The 26,687-nt window shown below is 39.8% G+C and overlaps 2 protein-coding genes across 2 annotated transcripts in view; both read left to right on the top strand.

The window, feature by feature from the left end:
• The window catches only part of LOC129761651 (TWiK family of potassium channels protein 7), a 69,589-nt gene extending 43,823 nt beyond the window's left edge, over window positions 1–25,766 (top strand). The window contains exons 2-7 of the mRNA XM_055759386.1: window positions 23,770–23,931; window positions 23,988–24,111; window positions 24,407–24,574; window positions 24,660–24,857; window positions 24,911–25,026; window positions 25,080–25,766. Of these exons, the coding sequence (XP_055615361.1) occupies window positions 23,770–23,931; window positions 23,988–24,111; window positions 24,407–24,574; window positions 24,660–24,857; window positions 24,911–25,026; window positions 25,080–25,349 (1,038 nt within the window). The 3' untranslated portion in view covers window positions 25,350–25,766. The remainder of the gene's footprint in view (window positions 1–23,769; window positions 23,932–23,987; window positions 24,112–24,406; window positions 24,575–24,659; window positions 24,858–24,910; window positions 25,027–25,079) is intronic.
• LOC129761691 (ragulator complex protein LAMTOR3 homolog) overlaps window positions 1–26,687 on the top strand; it is a 305,844-nt gene that overhangs the window by 106,672 nt on the left and 172,485 nt on the right. The gene's annotated exons all lie outside the window — the stretch shown is intronic.

Raw genomic sequence — 26,687 nt, forward strand, 5'->3', positions numbered from 1 at the left:
ATATTTTACGTTTTTACTACCTCCGAGGTAAAAGTGCAACGAAGGCGGCCGAAAAAAATGGTGTAGTTTAAGGACCCGTTGGTTTGATGGTTTTGCTGTGTGTTTGGTGGGATTGGAAGGGAATCATTCACTATGAGCTGCTCAACTATGGCCAGACCCTCAACTCGGTTCTCTACTGTGAGCACCGTTTGAAGCAGGCGATTGACCAGAAGCGACCAGAAATGATCAATGGGAATGGTGTTGTTTTCCACCAGGACAACGCTCGGCCTCACACATCTTTGATGACCCGCCAGAAGCTACGGGAGCACGGATGGGATGTCCTATTGCACCCACCGTATAGTCCGGACCTGGCTCCAAGTGATTATCATCTCTTCCGGTCCATGCAAAACGCTCTTGGTGATACTAAGTTGGCCTCAAAAGAAGCTTGCGAAAACTAAGTTTTTTTTTGCAAATAAGGAGAGGGGGTTTTATAAGGAGGGGATAATGAAGTTGTCTTCTAAATGGCAACAAGTTTGCGAACAGAACGGCGCATATTTGACTTAAATTGGATAATTTTAAGTATATTAAATAAAGCGTCAAATTTCGATCAGAAATACGACATTTCTTTTTCCCCAACCCTATATCATATGGTTCTCCTACTGCACAAAACCAGTTTTTATTATTTGCACTTTGTAAACTAGACTAGCCTCCATATCATCTCCCTCCATATGAGGCCCGATGTATGCTAATAAATATGAAAAGCTTAAAAGAACGTCGAAACTCTGCCATGATTCTATTTATCATTGACATCAGCACGAGTGGACTCAGAAGAAATATTGGGAAACCATAAAAATGCACTCATCAAGCATGTGAGAAACTCTAACATTTTCTACAAAGACTACAAAGGAATAAATTACGCCCAATATAGTCCTATCACAGTGGAATAATTGCTGTAACAATGTCAGGGTCAATGCTTAAAGACTATCTGAATAAATAAATAAATATTTCGATTATGTATCTTGTTAAATTCGTCTTTTAAATTAAATGAATTAATAATCCAGCTAACTTTTTTCAGTTTTAAGTAAGTAATATTAAGTATTATTAAGAATGTATTGGGTGCTCCGTGGCCGAGTGGTTAGAGTCATAACTAACATGACGGGTGTTCGGGTTCGATTCCCGTTCTGGTCGGGGGAATTTTTCGTCAAAGAAATTTCCTCCGACTTGCACTGTGATCACGCGTATTCTAGAGCTTGCCACTCAGAATGCATTCAAGGCGTGTTATTTGGCATAGAAATCTCAACTAAGTACTAATAAAAATGACGCATGTAATACTACGTTGAGGCGGCGAAGTTCCTCTAGGAACGTTAGTGCCATTGAAGAAGATGAAGAATGTATTGGGCTATTAAGGTTGACTACAAATAAATATAATATGAGTATGGCACAATGCTCAAATACAACACCTAAATACTTGAATAACATCGAGTAACTAATTGTTTTACCCAAATGTTCAAGCTGCAATCGCGAAGTGTGATATTTTCTTGAGAATACAGCCATCTCTGTCTTTTCAGTAGAAAATCCAATTCCCGACGTACATGCACGATAAACCAAACTATTAAGAAAAATCTGCAAGCTTTCTTTGTCCATTATCGACACTGCACAATCATCTGTAAACTGTTCTGAAGTACAGTTTCCCAATAAACAAACAGGCATTTACATAGATGTTATGGAAGATTGATATAAGACACGAAATCCATGAAGCTAATCCGCAGACCTGACGAGGAACCATGGGAAAAACTCATATGGGTTTCGCGCATTAGATTAAACTGAAAACTATTTAATTTGGGTAAGAACAATTAAAGTACATTTTTGGAAAAGAAATTAAATTCAAACTGAACAAAATGTTCCTTTGATACCCCGGAACACTGATGTCATTTGCTGTTTACTAATGAAGACAGTGTCAACTTCTGATGAGAGCAGCGCAAGAGTCATTAGTTACTATGCTTCTACGAAACTCAAACGGCGAAGGTGAGGGGAGATTATTAGATTATACCCAGCTGTCTAAGCAACGAATGATCAACTTTTCCACATTTCCTCTAGTGATTTGCGATTGCAAAAGAGCATTGGAATATATCTATAAAAAATATAATCAGGCGCAAGTTTACCCGGCTTCAGAATGGCCATTACCTTTCACTTGTTGCCAATCATACGGAGCAACGACCTGCTCAAGAAAAGTTTTGAACAATATCAATAGGTTGAATTTGATCCTATCTGAGCCGGAACCGAACTGTTGCATGAAAGAAGAAGAATAAAATCAGTTAAGAAGGAAGGTGACATTTTTCTGGATTTTTCATTTGCTCAATTTCTCATTTTCACTACTCTCCAATTTGGCTCTATAAGATGATTAGCAAATGAAGTACAAAAAATTAAATGAACCTTAGTACTCATTTTTGAAAGTCCTGTTAGAACAGCACCGTACTTTTGTATTACATTATCTACAATATTTGACGATATATTCGATAGATATATGTCTCAATAATCGTGGGAAAATAACTTCATCGTATAGAATTTTTACTGTTCATCTGAAGTGGGTGGGAATACATAAAATTTCTGCACATTCATGACCAATATTAAAAAAACATTACCTGTTCAGTTCAAACGTGACCGCGCATCACAGAACGGTTATTTACTTCTATCTACCTATAATACACACTTATGAGGTGAAGCCGCATATATCGTGAATAAGAAATCGAGCCTGCTTGAATGTTGAACCTTATACTCGATGTTGTAGCTCTAATGCAAAATCCTGTGAGTCCAAATCAGCTTGAATGTTTTTTTGTTTGATCTAAAAGTCTTCTTGCATCAATACGGTTGAGGTGCGAAAAAACGGTCACACCGGTGTTAAAATATTTATAAATGTACCCTGAAAGCATTGCCTATCCACTTTCATCGATTTTTGATAACCATCTCATCTGGGCGTTCCGATATACCGTTCCGTGTGAGTTGAGGATGGACGCAGCATAATCAATCCATATCAATTGGGATCCAGAAACAGAACTCTCATCTCGCAACCAGATAAACTCAAGCACGACACCGCTGTAATATCTTCAAATGTACGAGTACGAGTACGAGACATTCGAAAAGGACAATTTTTGTCAATGAACACGTAGTTATAACGATCTGCGTTGACCTCCGGCGAAAGCGTCGGAGGAAGTGAGTCATTTAGGAGGTGGCAAAATTGGCTTGTTTTGAAGTGGTGTGTGGGGAAAACTAAAAATATTTGTAAACGACGCTCTGTTTCTCTCGACCGAACGGCGGAGTATATAAGAAATATGAGATGTGATAATGAAAGGTAATGGCACAATTGAGGCATCCATACGACCACAGGCAGGCGCATACTTAGAATTGCAAAACGCCGTCGTAGTAACAAAAACAACGTGTAAAGTAGTGTATTTTTAGATTATCTAAAATGGATGCTCATACGGAAAATTATCTCAATGGAATTATGCAGGTTGTAAGAGGCTTTTTACATGCACTGTTCTAGTCTCTAGGAGTGGGAATCGCGTGTATGTAAATTATGTAAATCATTTAGATCACACACTGGAATTGATTGCTGTGCGAGTTGTTTCCTGTAGATTATGAAAGTTGATGCAACCAGAGAATATTTGCTGTCATTGTAGCTTGTAGCTTACAATTCCATTTGTGAATGTCAATTTTGCCTGAAACTCATTGTATGGGCTATTCATAATCTTTTTCAAAATTTTTTAAACATGCGTTTTAAAAAAATGTGGAATTTTATTTTTTAAATAGTTATGAAATTTTTTGCTATACTATTTTTTTTTTCCAAAATATATATTTTCATCAAGGCTCATATGGCGTTAGCCTCACGGGGCCGGGAGTCCAATACTATTCCAATGCTATACTATTTGTTTAATAAAAATTTCAACAATTTCCCACATTTATTCTTTGATATAAATTTTGTAGATTTTTAAGTTTTTGACTTAGTTTTATTTTGTAAAAAAAAAAGAAAACAGGGCTAGTTCCAAAAAATCATCTAGATTTTATTGAGAGATTCCATGTATGTATTCCTATAAAACTCACTTTCGCGGATAATCGAGATGCACGAATGAAAAAAACACAAATAGTATTCAGAAATGACCCGGTACACAGCTCTCGATTGATAATTCTGGATAAGAGGCGAAATGAGACCCCTCGCGTTCTGATTGATCAAGCACGAGCAATATGTGCTCTCCCAGCTGTTCATTCAATACGAATACGAGGCGATGCAATGAATTATGCGTTTGGTTTGATTTTCTGCTGAACTAAATCCCATGATGTGATTAGTCCAATTAATGCAACAAGTAATAGCTTCAAAGCTGAAACATTATTAGTCAAATTAGCAATAGAGAAACTATCCGTTTGCTCTTCATATAAACTTTGAAATTATTGTATCCATACAGAATGCAAGAGCCATCTCTTCCAGGGCTCAACGACTAATCACGATACTCCTGCCACAATTGATTGTACCACAATTAAACAATACCCAACAAGCGAACTAAACGGTTCTTCTCAGGGCCAGAAAAATATTAATAAAGAATTTAATAATGGAATTTTCTAAACATATCCAAAATTGATATGCAACAAATTACCTAACGTAATCATATGTTTCGACACAATCTTTCTGTATCTTTTCCGAGTTATCATATTATAAGGTTTCAAACATAGAAAAACTGCTAAACTCAGGCGCTCAAACTAGGCAAATGTCCATACATAATGTATTTCGACTCTGAAAAGTCTCGTCTAAAGACGCGGGATCTCGATTTTAATTTTTCATCTTCGAAGAATTCGGGCACTGGTTGCTACTTTGCTACCACTTCTGAGGCTGATGTCTTCAGCCTCAAAAAGGCCATTTTAGGAAACTTTTTCTTAACTCATAGTCTTGAAACAAGTCATTTTGGACGCACTCGATGCCACCGTCGTCTGATTGCTAGCTAGATAGCTGCCGAAATCGGAATGATGAGCAAAGCAGATGCTCTCTGCAGATTGTGCATTGAAATTCATCCGTATTGACTAGCTGAAGAATCACACAGAGGTGGATCTTACGGCGCAATTTTTCGCTTGTTATCAGGCTTCCATTGTATCGAGTGAAACCGATGTTTATGCCAGTAGCATTAGGAGAGAAAAAGAAAGCAGACAACAGCTTGCTATCTTGAGCGTATATTCGCTTCGTTGTCTTTTTTTTATGTTTCCCTTGTATAGAATGATAGTCACGGTTTAATATTTAATATTGCAGTAGCATTAATATGGCATTTAAGTAATGCATGAATTTGATTATTATTCAATTGTTTATTCAAAGAAAAAAAACTGTGTTTAGAAATATTTCTAACCATTTGACGCCAACATCTTTTCGATCTATAAGCAAAGTTATAAGCGATCGAGATTTTTGATTACTTTTTAAATGTTCAGTGTTCAGATTTTCATGTCATTTCTCAATTTTTCGACAATTTTTCATTCTATCGTTTCCATTAACTAGTTTCATCTTGAAACCAACTGTTGTTGAAACACAACTAACGATTAATTTTTTGATATGATTTAATTAATTGCATTGCATTAATTGCAGTAATTGAACGACCAAAACAATGCTTATTTCAATGTTAAGTTCTCTGAAGACATGATTCACACAATAATCTATTGGAAATAATTTATATATTTTTTATTTATATTCATTAAATTCATATGGTCATAACGGAATATTTAAGATGAAGTTATAAATCTGCTCGAAATAAACTAACATACTTTTCACCATGGGCGAACAATATGGCTGTTCGAATAAGGGACCAAGTTGTCGATTTACATTGCTCAGCTCGATTTTAAATGTAATACGTTTCTCAAATTTTAGTACCATTGATAGCATATCGGAACAAATGGGTGGGTTATATATATATGATATAACCGCAAGGTTGACGTGGGACCACCGTTGCCTTAGTAATCTTTTGTTAGTATTGATTAAATTATTGATTGATTGAAGCAATTTTCGAATTCAATTTCGAAGTCTGTGTTAGGGAACAACAAAAGCTGCCTCAACTTACATGTATTTGCAATACCGATTTCCCCAGACACCCTGGTGTTAAGTAGGCTGACAAAATAGTTCAGGAATAAAATCGGTACACGTAAGCCATGGAAACTTTTACATCATAATATAGGGTGTGCAACTTCGTTTCGTTTTTTGCATGAAAAATACATTTAATTGAATAATAAAATAAATTAGAACAGTATTTACAGTATTGGCCATCGTTAGTCACTTCTTTTTCCCATCAGATTCTGTCGAGAAGCGTTCATCTTTTGAGCTTGAGCTTGAGTAGATTGTACACTTCATAGTTGCTCTACGTGATTGGCCAGAATCAGCGAATTTGCGCAAAGAACACACTGAATAACGCTTCGGATTAGCAAATCATTCTCATTATGCAAGTTCCGGTGATTCGAGCATTGAATAGTCAATAACGACGCCGGCCACGTCGCTACAGTCACCTGGGGAAGGGAAGGAATGTTAAAATGATATTTGTGATCAGAAACGTCGCCTTTATAGCGTGGTTCGCTTGTGATTATCATGGAAGGAAAAATTGATAGTGGGAATGGGTGAGAAGAATCAAGATTCACTGTGGTGAGTGATGTGATGTGATTCTGAAAACGCGAACTCTCAACTATTTGGTGGATTGAGATTTCGAAAATAGTATCCAATCTGACCTAAGGAGGTCACTGAGAAAACTGATCCAAAAAGTCTCGATCTATATATTTTTATTCATTGCTCGTATTACATTGCAAATTTTTCGAACAATTCTTGACCGAAGTTATTTTTGGCATCCTGAGAAGGTTGCCGAGAAAATTCTTTAATATTCCTCGAACGGACGACATATTTTTCAACGGAGGGAGTTTCTGACTTGGGGGTTTATCCATTACTTTCTTTGCATAATAATCATGGATAATAGCTATTACAACGATCCTTCTTAGGGGCTTTGAACCCTCTGCTCAGGTTTTCAATAGTTTCAGGATCTTTTTCAGAAATGCTCCTATAGAGCCTTTCACCACTCACAGGCGGAGTTGCAAAATAAGCGTTCATATTTTGAAGCCAAGAACGAATTCAGCCAATTTTTGATACCCTGTTCTGAATTCAAGCGTATTTCACTCAATGCGTTCTGCATTCATTGAAACAAATGGTAGACGAAATGGGCAAAGTGTGGGCTATAAAACGGGTGAACCAGAGTTCCCCACCCACTATTCTCCAAATAGTTTTTAATATGAACAGCAACATGAGGCCAAACGTTGTCATGATGGAATATTATCGACTCGTGTCTGGTTGCATAATCTGATCGTATTATGCGTAAGCTCACTTTAAACGGATCAACGGATCCGTACACTTTTTAATTTTAACATCAAAATCACCATGAAAAAACAATGAAACAATCAAACATTCTTGTATGTAACTGCTTTGTTCTCTACAACGAATGTATATTCTGATGAAGAAGCTCTATGAAAAAGAATATGATTTTAAATATTTTATAATGAAATTTGTTAAATTCCAGATCGAAGTTCAGTAATTACAACTTACACGGATGTTTGTTCCACCTTTTTATCTCATTAATTATAATTTCTCCAATGATTGTCCGTTCATCAAACAAAATGTTTTCATCTATATGAACAGGAAGGTATTTATTAATGCTATTTTGGAACAGTTTTAAGAAATTTTGCCTCCTGTATTCAACCTGAATCAACTAGACTTTTAAGAATAGTATGCACCTCATTATTGAAAAACTTTTCCTTCCTTTTATGTTGAAGAATTCTAATAAAATACTCAAATTTAACAGCAATTTCAGCAACATTGTCTGAACAAGGCCAAGGCTAACGATCTGTGATGAAGAATAACTGTAGTTTGAGATCATGGTTTCCAATTGTGAATGAAAATAGGAAGGTAATCGGTCAAAACTACTCAGAATCCTCTCGATAGAAAGTCCAAGAGAAAGGAACAGTGCGTAACCATGCTCAAGCAATTCTGTATAATGTTCACCAACGAAGTCGCAAAAACACATCAATTATGCTGCATTAACACACAATTGGCAGACAAACTCTTTCCCTGCGAACACTCTGAATAAAGTTGAGAATCAATTCAATCGAAAGAAAAATATTTATAGTAATGATAAAAGAAGAAATATTAGGTTGGGGAAAAATTATCCATTATTTTCTCGGTAGCTGGTTTCAGTGAACAATATCTCTCGTAATATCGATCAAACAATTTCAAGTGTAGACTCGTTGTGGAGGTGATATTTCACACTATAAAAAACCCTTTAGCTGTTTTTTGTTTGTTTCATTCAGTTGTGAGTTACAGGGTGTTAACAATGGAGGTCAACAAAGAGAAAATTCGGTACATTTTAAACTTTTTCTTTTATAATTGCGAAAATGCAAGCCAGGCCGCTGAAACTGTGAATTGCGTTTAAGGTGGCGATACTGCAACAGAAATATATGTGCAACTTAATTTATTTTTTATTTTTTATTTAGCAGACTTATCTCACTTCTTAACTAGGCGAACCTAGCCAGAATTTTCACCTGCCCCCGGGCTTCTGAATGCCAAAGGGGGACTAGGCTCTGCGGAATGCACGTATCTGCATGCTCGTGCTGTTTCAGTCCTGACCTAGAAATTGTCGGACAATCGCGCAGGTGCTAAGGATGACCGACTTTTGGATGCCGGCCAATTCCTTCTCCATATTCAACACCTTTAGCGCTTCCAGAAGTGTCTTCCAATTCCAGTTCCAGAGAGAACGACTGGAACAATTCTTGGGACCTCCCTTAGCCCCCACAGTTCCTTGAGCTCCACGGCCAATGGTCGGTACTTGCAGATTTTGCGACCGTGGGTCTCCTCCAGATTCTGGTTCAGTGGAATAGCGACATCGATGATGGTGACTTTGCGGTCGCTCTTGTCGTAAACCATTATATCTGGGCGGTTGTGGTGGATCGAGAGGTCGGTCAGAACAGTGCGATCCCAGTACAGCTTGAAACGGTCATTTTCCAGGACAGGTGCAGGCAGGTACCGGTAGTTTGGTACGTTGTCTTCCAGTAGAGCACATTGGAGCGCCAGTTGTCGATGAACAATACGGGCCACGTTGTTGTGGCGCTCGGTGTAGGCTGCGTTGGCCAAAACGGGACAGCCTCCCATAATGTGCTCTATGTTTTCACCTGGTTGATGGCACATCCGGCAAATGTCATCAACGTCTTGATGCCAGACGTACCGCCTGCAGTTTCTCGTCGGCATTATCCTGTCCTGGATGGCTATCATGTCGGCTTCTACTACTGAAGAGAGTTCATCACGCGTTAGCCACAGATTAGATGCGGCCTTGTCGACGTGTGGCCGGTCCAGTTGATGGGGGTGGGCACCATGCACTGCCTTCTGCTTCCAAGCTGCAATCTTCTCCTCCACTGTCTGCAGATTGCAGTTGAGTTGGTACTCCGCTTGCGCCAAGTGCAGAGCGCTGTATCCTCTGTCGGCGGCGCAGACAGCCCGGTATAGCGCGTTTTGGTTGGCGCGTTCTGCGAAGTACTCGCGCAGTTGTCGTACCTGGGCAACACATAGTGCAGATATGTCGACTATTCCAAGTCCCCCTTCTTTGCGTGACAGTGAAACTCTCTCCAGTGCCGATTGAGGATGGTGCATTCCGGTCTCTTCAAATGCTTTCCTCATCCTCCTCTCAAGGTCCTCTAGGTCAGTTTTGCTCCATTTGACAACACCAAAACTGAAGGTCAGCAGGGGAACCGCGAATGTGTTGATCGCGCGTACCTTGTTCCCCGCGTTGAGGAAAGTCCTCAGGACACAGTTCACTCGACTCAAGAACTTGTCTCGCAGCTCCGTCTTGATGTCGGAGTGGCGAATCCCGGTGAGCTGTCGGAATCCAAGGTATTTATAGGATTCGCCACGAACCATGTCTTGTATAAACTCGCCGTCATAGACCTCGTAGCCTCCGGATTCGGTAAATTGTCCCTTCAGCAGGTGGACACAGCGGCACTTGTCGAGGCCGAACTCCATGCAGATGTCCCTACTTATATCTTCGACAACCCGGATAGCTACACCTAGACGCTGACGTGAATCAGCGTAGACCTTGAGATCGTCCATGTAAAAGGTATGGGTCACTTCTTCGTGGGCGCCGTCGCCATACCTTATTTTATAGCCATGACCGTTTCTATTGAGCGTCCTACTGAGGGGGTTCAGTGCCAGACAAAACCAAAGCGGGCTAAAAGAATCGCCTTGGAATATCCCCCTCTTTATCTGCAGCGTTCTAGACTGCAACACATTTTCCCCATCACTAAGGTGCAGAGACGTACTCCACTGCCTCATCGCATGCTGCAGGAACCTAACGACGACGGGATCAATTTTGTAGAGCTCCAATACCCGGACGAGAAACGAGTGAGGAATGGAGTCATAAGCCTTCCTGTAATCGATGTAGGCCATGCTTAGGTTCCGCTGGTTGTAAACCGCCTGGCCGACGATGGCTGCGTCGATGATGGCCTGGTCTTTGCAGCCATGCGTATTCTTTTTGCATCCTTTCTGCTCTTCTGCGATGATGTGATGTTGTTCGCAGTGAGCAGAAACTTTGGCGGTTATGATGCTGCTTAATATCTTGTACAGACTCGATAGGCACGTTATCGGTCTGTACTGTGATGGGTTCAATGTGTTGCTGTCTTTCGGGAGGAGGAATGTGACGCCACGGGTGGCGAATTCAGGGAGGTTGTGTGGGTCACATAGCACCTTGTTGAAGCACTCAGCTATCTTTGGATGTGCGACGGTTAGCTTCTTGTGCCAGAAGTTCTGAACACCATCGGGGCCCGGTGCTGCCCAGTTCCTCAGGTACCGCGAGGCTTCGCGGACATCGTTTTCTCCGACGATGATAGCTGGCATCTCTCCAATTTCACCACAACTCTCCTCCTCCCGTCTTAACCACATTTGCCCGTCGCGATGTTGTACTGGGGTTTCCCAAATACCAACCCAGAAGTTCGTCACGTCGCTAATATCTGGCAAACCTTCGCGGTAGTCGGGCTTCTCGTCGCTAATGTGGTCGTAGAATGCCTTTTCGTTATCTCTGAACATCCGATTTTGTTGTTGGTGCTTTGCAGAGTCAGAGTAACGTTTCAGCCGTTTTGTTAGGACGCTCAATTGCTGTACCAGTGTGTCGAGTTTTTCCGTCAGCTGGTGAGCTCCCAGCTGGCGAAGTTCAGTAGGCCGCACGATCACAGCAACTTGGCGACATAATTTCGCCGATCTGCTGCCTCTTTTGTACGCCATCAGTCTTCCAATTGCGGCGCGCTTGTTTAGGATCCGTTGCTCCAATCTCCTTCGCCATGGAGGCTCACGCCTTTCACGGAGATGTTGGAGCAGTCCGCCTCTTGGCCTAATACGGTATCCTAAACTTTTGGCGGTCGCCGTAGCAGCGCAGTAAACTTTCAGTTGCAGCTCCTCCATGTTCTCAGCATCAACCAAGTGCAGCGGAAGAACGTGCTCGTTCATGAGCTTTACTGCACTTGTCAGCCTGCGGGAATGCTGCAACTTCGGGATCCTGGGGCGCGACAATGGGTCTGTGTCGCGGAACTGTGAGATCGCCTCGTCGTAGTGGAAGACCAGATCGCGTAGTAGTTGTTGATCTGGCTGTGGGTCTTCCGGATCAGGGGGTTGTTGTACTGTGGCCTCCACTGGTGCTGATTCGCGTGTCCCACTCGCGAATGAATTGCTCAGCCGTACTGAACTTCGTCTCGACACATCGCTTGCTCTGTTGTTCCTGGAGCTTATTTCTCTCTGCACCTGCTGCTTGATCTCGTCGACTTGCGTTTGGGAGAGCATATTGTTGCGTACAATCGCTCTACGCCTCGCGTTCATCGCGTTTTGGTCAAGCCTCCCGACGAACTCTGGATACGCTTCCTCGAACATTGCGAGTATTCGAGGGCGACCGCTCATGTCCGTCTCCAAAGCAGTGCAGATGTAATGGGCGCGGATCACGAATTCGTTCATTTCGTGTGTCCACATGATCCGTCGCCTAGTAGTACCCACAAGTGTGGACGACTGTCGTCTGACAGTCGCAACACGCCTCGTAGGCGCAGCGTTTCGTTGGTGATGTCGATGGCTGCTGTTTCCGTGTGGCGGTAGCTCTTCGGGTTGAACCCGGCTGGTGGCCCGCTCTTGCACATCGCCCTCCAGCCGCTGGCCGCTCGCTCTTACGCCCGTTCCAGGACCAGCTCCAGTTCGGGGACCCTCCTCGGGTGATCGCATTCGTAGTATTCGTCTTGACCTTAGCTCCATTGTCTGGGTGTATCTCCTTTGCCCGGGAGACAGCGGGTTGGCAAGGCCTCCATAACCCGGGAGGCCTTCCCCGGGAGAGATATAGCGCTCTGACTCGCTCGCACCCCCTCACTTAGCCACTTTCGACACCCGTTCTCGGAGCCAAGTCCAGGTGTGTGTTTCCAGTTCACGCCCGATCTAAAAATGTCGTCATATGATCTTCGTGGAGGCGTGAGATAGGAACATTTGAGACCAACAGGCAGGCTCCTACCCTATGTTGATCCCCATTTGAGAACTAAATTATTTTTTTTTAATTTTTTTTTTTAATTTTCTTAATTTTTTTTTGCTTTTTATTTTAGTACAATACACTCAATTAAAATCTCTACTGTCAATAAATAGTCCGTTTTAAGTTAGCGATTGACCAAAAACGTTCAGAATTGGCCAACAGAAGAGGTCTTTTGTTCCATCAGGACAACGCAAGGCCACATAATTCCGAGCGCCTGATTGAGATGTTTTGATGCATCCACCATATAGTCCGAATCTGCCACCAAGCGATTACCACCTTTTCCTGGCATTGCAAAATTTCCAGAGAAAGAGAATTGAGAAATTGGGATAAGGAGAAGATTGTAAAAATCTATTGCTAGAGTTTTTCGCCAATAAGGACCAAGTCCTCTATGATAGAGACATTATGAGGCTGCCTTTAGGATGACAACCAATTTTACAACAAAACGGTGCATATGTGACCCAAATCGGACTATCCGAAGCATATTCAAATTAGACCCCAGATTTGAATTTCACCCAAAAATAGTGGATAACTTTTTCCCCAACCTAATATATATTTTTTATACTCAAAATACGGTACAGATTGGTAAAATCACGGGAGAACCAAAAATGGTTGGACGAATAGTACTGTCCCGTTAAAAACGATACGTTTGGTCTGCCTAGTGTTAGGGAAACACTTTCCGGAGGGAACAAAACTACCTCCTACTTGCATGTATTTGCAATGTCGTTTCATCCAGGCTACTTGGTGTTGGTGGCAAATCGAGCCAATCAAAACGGGGAAGTTAGGGCGTTTAGATAATGCTTGCCATTTGACGGTTTTTTTGTTTATCTCATGAAAAATAACATTTTATTAATTGTGATAGATGCGTAGAAATATTTCCTATCAATTGATGCAAACATCTTTCCTATCTAATAAGAAATGTCCGAGTCATAAGCATTCAAAATCTTTAATTTTTTCCTGCATGTTCTGTGTTCAGGTTTTCATTTTATTCCCCATATATTCCGGTTAGACGTAATCCCACGTCAAAATGGCATAATAAAGATTTGTTTGATATTACTGCCATAAATAAATGCATGTCGAACACAAGAACTAAATTGCTGAAACGAATCTATGCGCGGGAAACACATTCCTTCATATCTCCGTATGCGAAATGTGAACAAAAAATTCTTTCGTATCATAACTTTTATACAATCCTCATCGCCGAAGATGCTGGCACGAGCTGTATAAATTATATCTGTTTCGATATGTATATTTGACTTCAGGTTGAATGAATGGGAGTCGTACATGTGAAACCATTCTGCACATATGTTTCATATGTACGATTACCGGCGAGTCGTGTTCTACAATCTGTCACTATGCATACGATCATTTGTCATTCTGGTGTTTCGTTCTGTTTGTTATTTTTTTCGTTTCCATCTTCGAACCACAGACGCGAATAAGTTCATTTTCATATTCGTATAAAATGTATACTATACATATTCATGATGATATCCACAGAGAGGAGGATGATACTCCGATTATCATTACAAATGTAGATGTGGCATACATTACATAACCCTAATAGGATTATACGCAATTTGTACTCCACTTTTGTTTCGGCCCATTGTACTATTCCCACTTATTCAAAGTATTTCTAAAAATATACACCCAATGAAGTATTAACCTAACATACGGTTTGCTCAACACAACAGCATCAAAGCAACAACAATATAAGAATGTGAGTTATTCAGAAAACAAAACAATAACGCAAGCTCTGCGGGGGGAAAATAAGAAAAAGAATGGCTGTTTACTTACTCTCGTTCTTAGAGCAGCGAATAAAAGTGGCAAACGATTGGAAACGCTACTATAAAACTGAGCGCAATTAAAATTTAATAGCTGAGCAGTTCTGCAACTCTTTGTGACGTAGATCAAGAACGTTCGAAAGTTATTCAGTACTAACGGCCCCAGAACATCAACCACGTTCATTAAATTATGACGTATGATCTTCTCAGTACCTAGCAAACAAATCAAGCGAACGTGTATTAATTCTAGGCGCAGAGCGCTTATACGCAATTTCAAAAATTAAAAACAGTTGAACGTCGGGTGGAGTCAGATTATTGCATTGGATACTGGTTCCCGTCGGAAATAACAATATGCAAATAGTATCTAGTAGCAAATGGATATAGCTAGCGTTCAAGCAGCACTAATATCGCTCGTGTATTTACGCATGTCATTCTGAATACAGGGTGTTTTCTAGAGAGCGATTCCACGCATAATCAGCCGAAAAATTAGCAGATTTTGAAGCGATTTTTTAATTCTTTGGGGTCGTTTGTCTGCTCTCAGCCACCACAGCAAGGAACTATACTAATCTTATAGTTCACGCAACAATTTATCAGTTCCCATTTTTTATAAATCAATTTTAATATCTAGTGAACTTGTTCACGAATCAAAACGGTGCTTCTTTGAATAATAAATAACGGTACGCAGTATAAACAAAAGTTGTTACCCATGCTTGAGGAAAGGCTTAATGCAACATTTCATGCATTGCGGCAATGTGTAGATGTGAAGAGCATTGTTCTGTGTGTTCAAACAGAAAGATTAAAGATGGAAGACACCAAACTAATTATTTTTGTGATATATGCGAAAACCAGGGCTGCATTTTAGGGAATGTTTCGAAAAATATCACGCGAAGAAAAAAAATTACACGTATTCTTTATATGCAAGTAACACATTGAAACACTTGTTTAGTAAATACTTATCTGAAGTTTACAAAAAAAAATTATTAAGTTCATCTATCATAATCTCACAAGTTATGAATATACTGCATATAATCTCACAAAGTTATACATCACTGCTTTTTCAAGTAAAAATAATTACGACCAGTACGATACCCATGTTCCATTATAATACGACCGCAAAGTTTTCAAACCTTCTGCAGGTTGTGGTAACTAGATAAAATCACAATTTTCATTAGCGTATGACAAACTTTTATTTCGACTGATTTTTTAGAAGAGCGTATGCAGCTGTAATTCATGCTCCTCGTCCACTGGCGGCTGCGCTTAATGCTTTTTGCTCCATCGGATGGAAGCTATTACAGGCAGTGTTTGCCGATTGAACGTTTTTCTGAATAGTTTACTTTCGCTTGTTCAACTATGATCTTGCAAAAGTCATTTCCCCAGTGGCATTCGTTTGTTGTTACATGCTACAAATCATGACACAATGACACAATAACGATGAGACCGTCTAGCTCGAGCCACCGGGATGAACGTGTTAAGATATAAAAAAGTCACAGGAGGGTTGTGTCCGAGAAACGACCGCATAGTTGACGTAGAATTCCGTTAGGTTATCTGTTACATGCTGATTTTGGATATGTTTGAAGAATTACATTGTTAAACTCTTCGATAGTGATTTGGTGGCCCTGAAAAGGGCCGTTTTGTCTGGTTGTTAGGTATTGTCTGTTCAATCCACCAATGTCCATAACCGAGTGAATGAGATATGATGAAAGCCGCCCTCTGTGGCCCTGGATGAGCTGGTTCCTGTGTTATGTATGGATGAAATAAAGAAAAAATCATTATCAATGTTATATAAGATAATTATCATTATCAAACACAATTATCAAGTTTTCTCACCAGAAAAAAAAATTATTTTATTATAGAGAAAATATATTTGAAATGGAAAAGGTAATTTCATTCATAATTATAACTTTCTGAGTGTTTACTCAACCCATTTCCATTTTCGCCTTAAACCCAACGGAACACGATGCTACATGCCTCAATGTAAATTTCAATTGGACATTGATATCGGTCATTAATATGAAATTTCGCGAAACAACCAACATAAAAGTTCCAAATTAAAATTTTATTTATATTCTATCAAACATAAGTTCTATTCAGTTCATTGAAATATCATTCTTCAATTAATCCATCGATCCAAGATTCTTATTGGAACGAAAATTTAAAAAAACAAACATTCATTCATCGCTTCCTACTTATTCGCCAGCACGTAAGCAATCAGCAATGCCCACGCTAGTTACATTGAGCAATATTTTCCTCAGACACGTTGGATTTGAAATCTCTGTTAGAGAATACATGTCGGTGGAAACAAAAGCTCATCCTACTTTCATGTATTTGCAATGCCGATTTCCCCCAGGCAGCTTGGTTTTGATGTTTCTCTTAGGTAATACACTTCGGTGGGAACAAAAGTTCCCTATACTTTGATGTGCCGATTTCTCCGTATCTTCAATTTCGACCAATCAGAACGAGGTATTTCCATTTGGAGATTTTTTGATTATATGCTAGTTAGTCTCATATGATATATTATTTTATCAATTGTGATGAATTGTTATGGAGTGCTCAGATCGATTGATGCAAATATCTCGTAAATCCATCAGGAAATAATTGACCAATAATTGTAAGTACATGAGCTACCGCATGTGTCGTCAATTTCTACCAATTAGAAGCGGGTATTTCCTTTAGGATAGGGGTCGAGATTTTCCAATTATTCGATAGTTAGTTCCATGACATATATTATTTGATTTAATGTAAAAAATTGTTATGGAGTGCCGAAATTTATTGACGCAAAAATTATGAGGTTTTTGGTGACTGAGGTGAAATGACTGAGCAATAAGCGTTTGAAATTGGACAATTTTCACGATGTGCTCGATTTTCGATTTTCAATTTGTACCCCAATATGTTCCCGAAAGACGTAATCCTACGTCAAAAAATTGTAACATTAAATTCAATTTTTGAGTAATTTTTGTTAACGATTTATTTGAAATGATATTCAATCAATATATAATCAATCAGACATCGAGTTCCAATCAATGTTTCGAGTCTCAATGTATCTGCATACGCCCTCATTAAAAATTAATCGTCATTAAAATTGATCATATGATGAAAATTGTGATTTTGAATTGTTGCCAACATATGTAGGGAAGGTGCGGGTAAGACGGACAGGTGGTTGATTTGTATAGTTACATTAGGAATTTCAAATTTCTGGTAACGAGAACCTCTTCTACCATCTTATGACAATAACTACTGATCAAAAGCGGAAAGGGAAACAATTACTGGAAATCAAACATGACCCTTTTTTTATTTATTTATTTCTCAATTAATTTCATCTGACTGTTAGTTGTCACATTGAAAATGGTAAAAAAACACACTCAGATGTTATACATTGTACAAAGCACATGAAAACATTTAGTAGTCAAAACAAAGATAACATCAACAACTTAAAAAAAAATTAAAAAAAAGTTTGCATAATCCATCGCAGGAAGCGTCTTTTTTCGACATTCACTCTTGATCCAGTAATCCTCGTAGAATCCGAAAACGAAAAGCTTCAGCAGATAGGTTGAAGTCGAATTATCCATAAAATTCATTGAACCGGACTGACATGAAGCGAATTGGGTCATGCAAGCTGAAGTTTGTGAAACGGGATCCAAGATGAAAAAAACTTCTTGAACGAAGTGCTCTCTCAGGTGCATAAATATTTAGCTCCGCAAGAGCACAAGAACAGAACTTCGCCCAGTAACACTTCAGCTGCAAACATTGCCTGGCTAACATTTCTTCTAGAATCAAGTGTTTCCAGTCCTAGCAGCTGACAACGGGCCTCGTATGGTGGTAGATTGTTTGGGTCATTCCATGAAAGGCATAACAGACGAATTTCTTCTGAACGGCTTCAATCCTTGCAATCCACACTGTATGATAAGAACACCAAACCACCTCGCTGAATTCCAGAATCGATCGAACAGTGCTTCCAAACAGGTAGGATCACGAAACTCGTCGGAGATTTTAAAGATGAATCCGAGTTGCTTGTTAGCCCTATTTATTATGTCCGAGTAATACGGCTTAAATATTAAGGCAGAGACAAGCGTAATACCGAGATCAATTATTTTTCCAACACGTAGCAAAGGTTGATAGTCGATCGTGTATGCAAACGTTATTGGCTTCAGTTTTCGGTGAAATGTTATGAAACTGCATTTTTGTACACTTAGTGTCAGAAAATTTCTTGAGCACCACTCTACAAAGGTGTCTATCAAGTGTTGTAGTCGCAAGCAATCTGCTGAGTTTCGAACTGTCATAAATATTTTAACATCATCCGCGTAGAACGATCGACTACCAATTGGAAGGATCAATCCGATCTCGTTCGTGAATATAGAGAAAAGCAAGGGTCCAAGGTTGCTGCCTTGAGGTACTCCAGAGCTGTTGGTGAAATTATCCGATCCAATTGGTAAGGTAAGACTTGAACCAACGAGTATGTCTTGGAGATATACCAAGCTTCTCAAGTTTAGCCAACAGTATAGTGTAATCGATCCTGTCGAAAGCAGCCTTGAGGTCCCAATATTCCTGAGGCAAAGCGAAACGAAAGGAACAAGATTGGTTGAGACTGAAATCCCTCGATAATTTTCGACGTTCTGTTTGTCTCCTTTGTTAAAAACCGGAAACATGAATGATGATTTCCAACGTGTTGGAAACACACCCTACTGCAACGAAATATTGAATAGTTTCGACAGCGGAGTTATAAGCTCAAAAGAGCAATTCTTCAGAACACAGTAGGGAATTCCGTCGGGACCATCAGCGTTGGAGAATTTCAGTTTTTTGATGGCAGATTCGACGCTGACTGATGAGATCGTGATAATATCAAATCGAAAATATTTCTAGGTGTGTCCCTTACCGCATGATTAATTTGGGTCGACGAGGCGAAGTAATCGTTGAAGGCTCCTTTGAAGTGCTCACACAGTAGTTTACATTTTTCCAGTGAGGTGCAGGCAGTTCTATTACCCAAGTGAATCTCCACAGGCAGCCCATGCTCCTTCATTTTTGTCCTCACAAACGACCAGAACTGCTTTGGATTATGTCGTAGATTACTTGCGGAGCGCCTTTGATCTCAGTCGTTTCAGGAGACGTATTGACATATAGACGTATTGGACCAAGCAGACTTCGGAGCAGGTCCGCTCAAAGGTACGCAATCAGATATAGGTCGGCCCACGATCTCCTCGAAATAGTTAACGGCTTCATCTATTGTAAAGTCCAGTCCAGGAACTGCCTGGGCAAATAACTGACGCAATGCAACGAAATCAGTTCTTCGAAAGTCAAGTTCACGCACATCATCTGTATTGTCAAAGCGAACGGGCATCGATAAATTAATATGAATTTCCAATGCGGGGTGGTGATTGTCGATGCAGATCAAGGGTTCAGAAGCTTTCGATAGTTAATATTCATAATCTTGTTGATTTGCGTTAGGTTATGCAGACTGAAACCGTCCAGGAGTGTTCAACAGGAAGCCGGAATGTTCGAATGTAGGACATCAATGGTGGGATGATCTTTTGCAGTGACGTTCCAAGTTAACGCAGACTGATTGTAATCGCCAAGAACTAGAGCCAGGCCATTCGGTTCTAGCCGTGACAGTACACTACCAATCGAACTGATGTGACTGTTGATGCTGATGGAATCTAATTCCCTGTCAGGAGGAAGGTATATTACTCCAACACTTAACGATCCGTGAGGTGTCGTCATTTTGACATATAACTGCTCGAGAGATGAACAAACCGGAGTAGTGTCGCGACAGCAACTATGCCGGTTTGAAACTGCAATCAAGACTCCACCTACGCGTGATTCGGAACTATTCAGATAATTACGGTCATTACGAAATACAGTATACACACTGCCAAACAATTGTGATGAATTAATTCGCTCATCGAGCCAGGTTTCGGTGAGAACTATGACATCGTAGTTGGAATCAACAGCTGTCAAAAACTAGTCGTCTATCTTCGTCCTCAGGCCACGGACGATCTGGTAATACATCATGAGACCGTCGACTGGCGTTCGCTCGAAATTTTCCATGAGGCGGCAGGCAGTGGGAATCAATAATTACTGCAGTTTTGCCCGGAATAATTATCGACCGACCGTCCGACCGACCGTTATAAAAAACTTAAATAAACAAAATATATATGGTTTGTTTTCAGATGTTTTACCAAATGTTACTGCTTTCTAGTCGAATTTATTACTATTTCCTATTTATATGATAAGTATCGTTGGGAGCTGGGACCGACACTGATATCGTGCAAACGCAAGGACAATTCGAGGCTCAACGTGTTGGGCATTTTGAGTGGTTTAAATTCAAAATTCAATTCGCTTGTAACAGTCGTTCATAGCTTCTTGAAGCGATAACTCTGCCATCACTGAAAATCTGAATCGCAGGCAACAAAATCAGCCATCTGTTCGTTCTTTTGAAGCCGCACCACTTCTCGTTTGGTGGTCATCGAAGCAACATCGTTCCTGGAGAGCGTCGAGTTTATTGTCATTCTCAAGACAGGTGAAGAAGGCATAAGGGCCCTTCTAAGGGCTAGAGGTGAAAAACAGAAATGGAATGGCATGAATGGCATTGCCTTTCTTTAACAGATAGTTCTTTGTCAAGTTCATTATAATATGATTTCCGACATTTGGCTATCTCGACTGGCTCGGAAAAAGTTCAATTTTCGATCACATCACTCGTCTGCGGCTTATCGTTAGATCAGAGATTTCACATATCCTCACAATTCAACCCAACGGTCATCTTCAAGACAAATCCATGGGTCCATTGATTTCGTTCTTCAAAAGTTTCTTTCAATAGATCAATTGTTACAGCTGGGTTGTGGTATGTTGTACGGTTGTAATTCCTCCACAATGATAGTTGTCAGTTGTGCTACCAAAAAATCGATGATCGTAACTCTGCAGTGGTCATTAACTGTTCTGTCAGGGAATTGTCCAAGACGGACCAATTATTCCATCAACCCATAAAGCGCACTAAACAGAGACTTTTTCAGGATGTAAAAGTGTTTCAGCAACGTCTGGCGGATTTTCTTCACTTACAATCTGATAGTTTTGCTTGTTGGCGTATCCTTTGAGCAAAAAATGAGCTCCTTCGCCGAACAAAATTTTATTGTGAAATTCCGCAACGAGTTTTTCAAACTGAGCAATGGTTTTCGTAATCAATTCACATAATTTACAGGCGTAGTTCAGTTTGAGTCAACTCACGATGAGAAAGCAAATCAAACGAAACACAAAGCACCTGATAGCTGTCAAAATAGCGACAATAGCGACAAACATGTGCTAGTCATCGTATCGCGGGGCGAAAAAAAATAAGTGTGTTGGCTTCGACATGACCGCACTGTTCACAAAGGATTACGAAATTATGATCGGCGAGAAACAAATATTACAGAAATTCAAGAATGAAACTCTTTAGTACAAACATTTGATAGTAGAACACTCAGGTGTGGTGCGGAGTGGCGACGTTGATAGCAACAGATGCGAAATAAATTTTGCATCTTCGGTTTTCACCGAAGAACGCAGCGCTGACAAATACCTTCTTCACATCCGACTTGAAATGCGCTGCACTTTGACGGTACTTTTAACCGGAAACAATGCTGGCAGCGGTTGCGAGGCTTTCTAAATAGTCTTTCTCAAGGCCGAGTGCTTAGTTTAGTTTTCCAAACTGGCCTTTTTCAAGGCTAGAGGCAAATGAACTGAGGAAGTCGGAGAATCTAAGAAAGCTTCTCTTATTCAAAACATCATCATCATCATTATACCTAGTAATCCGAACACGCACCTTAATGAACAAAAGGTTGCAAACATTGTTTTGCTTTTGTTTACTGCTAATCATATTTTAAATGCATCCCAATCTAAAATAAAATAAGTGAAAAAAACTTTTTGAGTTAAACTGTTTCAATGTGATCAAACATAATAATAATACAGATAACGTACTGAAAGCTAAAAAATAATTCGGCAAGTAGAAGTTAACAGCTATCACACCCCTTACTTCATTAATCTAGGGCTTTTATGAAACTAGAATAAAACCGTGGGGCATATGATGACACAACTGACTGTGGATAATGGAAATCCGACGTATCAACGCCATTCGACGACATGCATCAACCGCTGACCATATTTAAATTTTTTTATTTGATTTTTTTTATTTATTGATTTTTGTGATTTCACCAAAATTTATACATTTTTGTGATCTCAATAGTTTACTTTCAACGCAGTTTTTGAGCCAAGGAAAAGTTGGGTCAATAGATCACAAACATCACGCATATACCTTTTTATCTTTCGAAAGTGATTGCCTTGCGACTTGTCTCAGCCAGCAAAGAGTTGCTAACGCTCGTATCCTTGCAGCCACAATGTAACACTCTCGTTTTCGAAATTTACACTCCACTGGCCAAGTATGCATGGTTGTTATAACCACCAACACCACTCAATGATCGATAACTCATTTTTCTTGTTTCTGGATGAATATTCATGACTGTGATCAATTCATGTAGGATAATCAGTCTCTTTTTGATGCATATTAACGGTTAAAAGTGGTACGGCGGTGACTGATGAATCGAGAGTTTTGTGAAATCGCGAATAGCTTGTTTATACTCGAAGTCTAATTTACAATATTTTCTTTATCCACATTGTCAGTAGAAAGAACGCTGCAACGCTATTTCTGTTTCATAATAACGTATCCTGTTATCTGATTTGGCACCACTACAGAAAGACATAGTCCTACGTTATAAAAATGGTAACTATTTCTTAGATTATCGTTACAATTAAACATATAAAATAGCTTAAAATAAATTAACAGCAGATGGGCCAACCAGAAGAACTCGCCGGGCCACATACGGCCCGCGAATCGCAGGTTGAGTATAGCAGCTTAATATCATTAAACAACACAAACTTTGGTATTGGCTGTTACTTTAAAACGTTATTATTTATGCAACAATTTCGCAGAATATATCACAACGAATATAACTGCGTCTCCAGCGAGCAAGCTCGTTTTGCTGACCTTTCTACCTACGTCGTTGTTGAAAGCTCAAAGAGGTCAAAATTCTACCATTGAGCAATAATATTGATTTCATTAGACACAGACAAAATCAAGATGAGTCATGTACCTTCTAACAAAACTACGAGGATTTTATTGATAATAAAAATAAACAGTGGAAAAGTTCGGGTAATCCTCTAAAGACTTTGTTTGTCACTTCACCTTGAAATGCAAGCATTGTAGACACACAAGCGGTTATTGGACAACGCTTCCCTTTTTTTCATAAATTAACGATTAATTTGCGTTTTCTTTTATTCGTTCGGTTGTGACGTCTCAGTTTAACTGTTTGACTTATTGTCCAATGAATATACATTAAATCGACTGTTTTCAAAAACCCATGAATATGATGTTTACGTCATACTAATTATTTATCCAATTTCAGATATTCAGGGAACTAGAACTTCCAGCGGAAGTGGCCAGAATTAAAGACCTGAGAGAAACGCTCATTAAGCAACGTGAACAGTTCATTTATTCCATCACAAACAACACTGACTTGACTAATCTGGATATTCTACTTTCACTTGAACTGGAAAAGTACGAAAAGGTATGAAGATCGACACGATTTGTGAACATACTTATTTGATTTTTCCCCCAGAGCAGGTTGTACAGGATGCTGCCCAAGGTGGCCTTTCGATTGATGTCGAAAATAATTTCCCGGTTGGATCTGAGAAATGGAGCATCCTACAAGCGGTATTCTTTGCATCAACAGTTCTCACCACAATCGGTATGCCTGAATATCAATCAATGGACAGTTTTCTCATAAAAGGGTTAATGAATTATTAACCAACTTATTGCATGTCATGTTTAATAAAAACTAATTAGTAGCACCATTTACTTCGCGAGTAATTCAATCTGTCACCCCTAAGTTTCGCTCAGTTTGATTTACTTCTTCTGGCACATTACCATGCTTTGGATGAAATCCATCATTCATCATTCACCGATGAGTTCTATTTTCGCACACGTTTGCCATGCTAAATTGTGCACTAACGATTCACTTTATTTCCGTTCCGTTCCGCCAGGTTATGGGAATATCGTGCCGGTAACGCTCTGGGGCCGCGTCTTCTGCATACTCTTTGCTCTAGTCGGCATCCCACTCACGTTATCGGTAATTGCAGATTGGGGACGTCTTTTTGCCACTGCCGTTTCCGCTGTTGCAAAACACTGGAAGTCTATAGTTCCCCTCGCAAGTGGGTATCACACGAGGAGCAGCAGTTGAAATCTCACGTTTCCCTTCGTTATGAAAATGTTTACGCATTTTACTCTGTGTTACAGGATTTTGTCCCGACGCCGGGGTGAAAATGGCCGACAAAAAGTGGCTCTATGCTGTGGGAGCCGTATGCTTCTTGGGAGTGTACTTAGCGGCGGGTACCGGATTGCTCCTACTTTGGGAGGAGGATTGGAATTTCTTCGATGGATACTATTTCTGTTTCATCACTATGACTACGATAGGATTTGGAGATTTAGTGCCAAGTAAGATTATATTCAGATTTTTCGTCCGTCTGCTTCATAGTCTTTTCACACAGGTAAACCCAACTATATGTTACTGTGTACTCTATATATCCTCGTCGGATTAGCGTTAACTTCTACGATCATTGAACTCGTAAGGCGACAGTATGCTCAGAGCTGGCACAAACTACAAGTAAGAGATAAATAAAAACCAAATGAACGCAATTAAAATGAACACAATTGCAGGCTCTTTCCGGACCACTTGCGGAAACCCTCCGCCGTTTGGGGGAATCAGCAGGCACGGGAATCGATGTAACTGCCCTACACAATGATCTGAGACGAGTTCTAACCGTGGTATCGATGCCGCGACGCCATGGCGGCAAAAAGAATGACTCAGGGGAAATGGCGGCGCTAGAAGCAATAACAAACGCCATTCTCCAGGATATAAAGGAGAAACATGAAAACAAATCTCCACCCAAGGTGGTACAAATTGTGATCTATGAATCGTCTGTATAGATGATTGAACATCGAGTCACTCGAATTGCCCGAGAAGATGACGCCTTGAGGTTACATCGAAAGGTTGTTTGACGTCAACGGAACGTTTTAGACAAAAAGATAAAATATTCAAACAAGAACATAAATTTGCAATTGAAGGACAACCATAAACAAGCTGATCTACTGCAACGAGCGGTTGTATGGATGGTCTAAGATTGCTGATTATTTGTTGAATTCATCTGCACAATTGCTAAAGATAATAAGGTTAAATGTTTAGCTTTTACTTGCTTAATGATAAGAGCATGCAAAGTTCCCATACGTACTGAACATTCGGACTATGTACCTTAACTTATGAAATGAACGCTAAAATAATAGCAACGAAATGGACACTAGTCAATATTATTTCCGCAGTTTCCTATTCTATTAAAAAAATGTTTTTCGAAGTATTTTCAAAAAGCTATTAATAAAATTACAAATTAAATTTTTTACACAACGTTTTTTTATGTTTGAGTATGAATGTGATTTTATATGATGCCCTATCCGAATCACGACCATGTGATGTAGCATACGAATCCGGGGAGTCTTCGATCAAAGAGCATTCTGAACACGAAAAAATGTGGGCACGCAAATCTTTTCGCTAAATATACGACCATTGTTCCCGATATAGTGCTTACCATAGCAAATTTCCCTAGACTTGCCCCAAACACGGCCCATCATCCTTTGAACCAGCAAATCTCATTATTTCGCTTGAACTCCTGCTCTAAACCCCTTTATTTCCACCCTTTTTCAGTTTGCTTTTCACAATGAATCAATATTCTTCGATTTGACTTAGATCAGGGTGTTGGCCTGATCCTTGAGAACTATATATCACTTGAGAACTTGGGAACCACTGTAACGCAAATTTGACGAATTTGAATAGTGACAGTTATCCAAGGCGCTTTCTAAGTCTTTTGGGGGTACTCTTTCGAAGGAGGCATATAATTCCTATCCCGGAATTCTGGTTCATTTAAAGATATAATAGGATTTGTCCAACTCTGAAAAATAGCACAACGCTTCTGCAATCACTTCTTCGTTAGAATAAAATCTTTTTCCCACCAACCATTTCTCCAAATTGGGAAACAAATGGTAGTAAGGTAGTAAGGTAAAGAGAGAGCCAAGTTTGGAGGATAGGGAGATATGAAACGAGTTACCTTAACTTTGCAAGCACAAATGCTGATGCGTTGTCATATTGAAAAAAAATTCAACCTCCTAAATTTAAACGAATACCAAACACAAGTACTGTTATAAAACTAATATTATTATGAGTTGATGATAATTTAATTTCAATAACATTTCTGACATGTCAGTAATCACACCTTA

The sequence above is a fragment of the Toxorhynchites rutilus genome, chromosome 1 (genome assembly GCF_029784135.1).
Source record: "Toxorhynchites rutilus septentrionalis strain SRP chromosome 1, ASM2978413v1, whole genome shotgun sequence".
Lineage (NCBI taxonomy): Eukaryota > Metazoa > Arthropoda > Insecta > Diptera > Culicidae > Toxorhynchites > Toxorhynchites rutilus.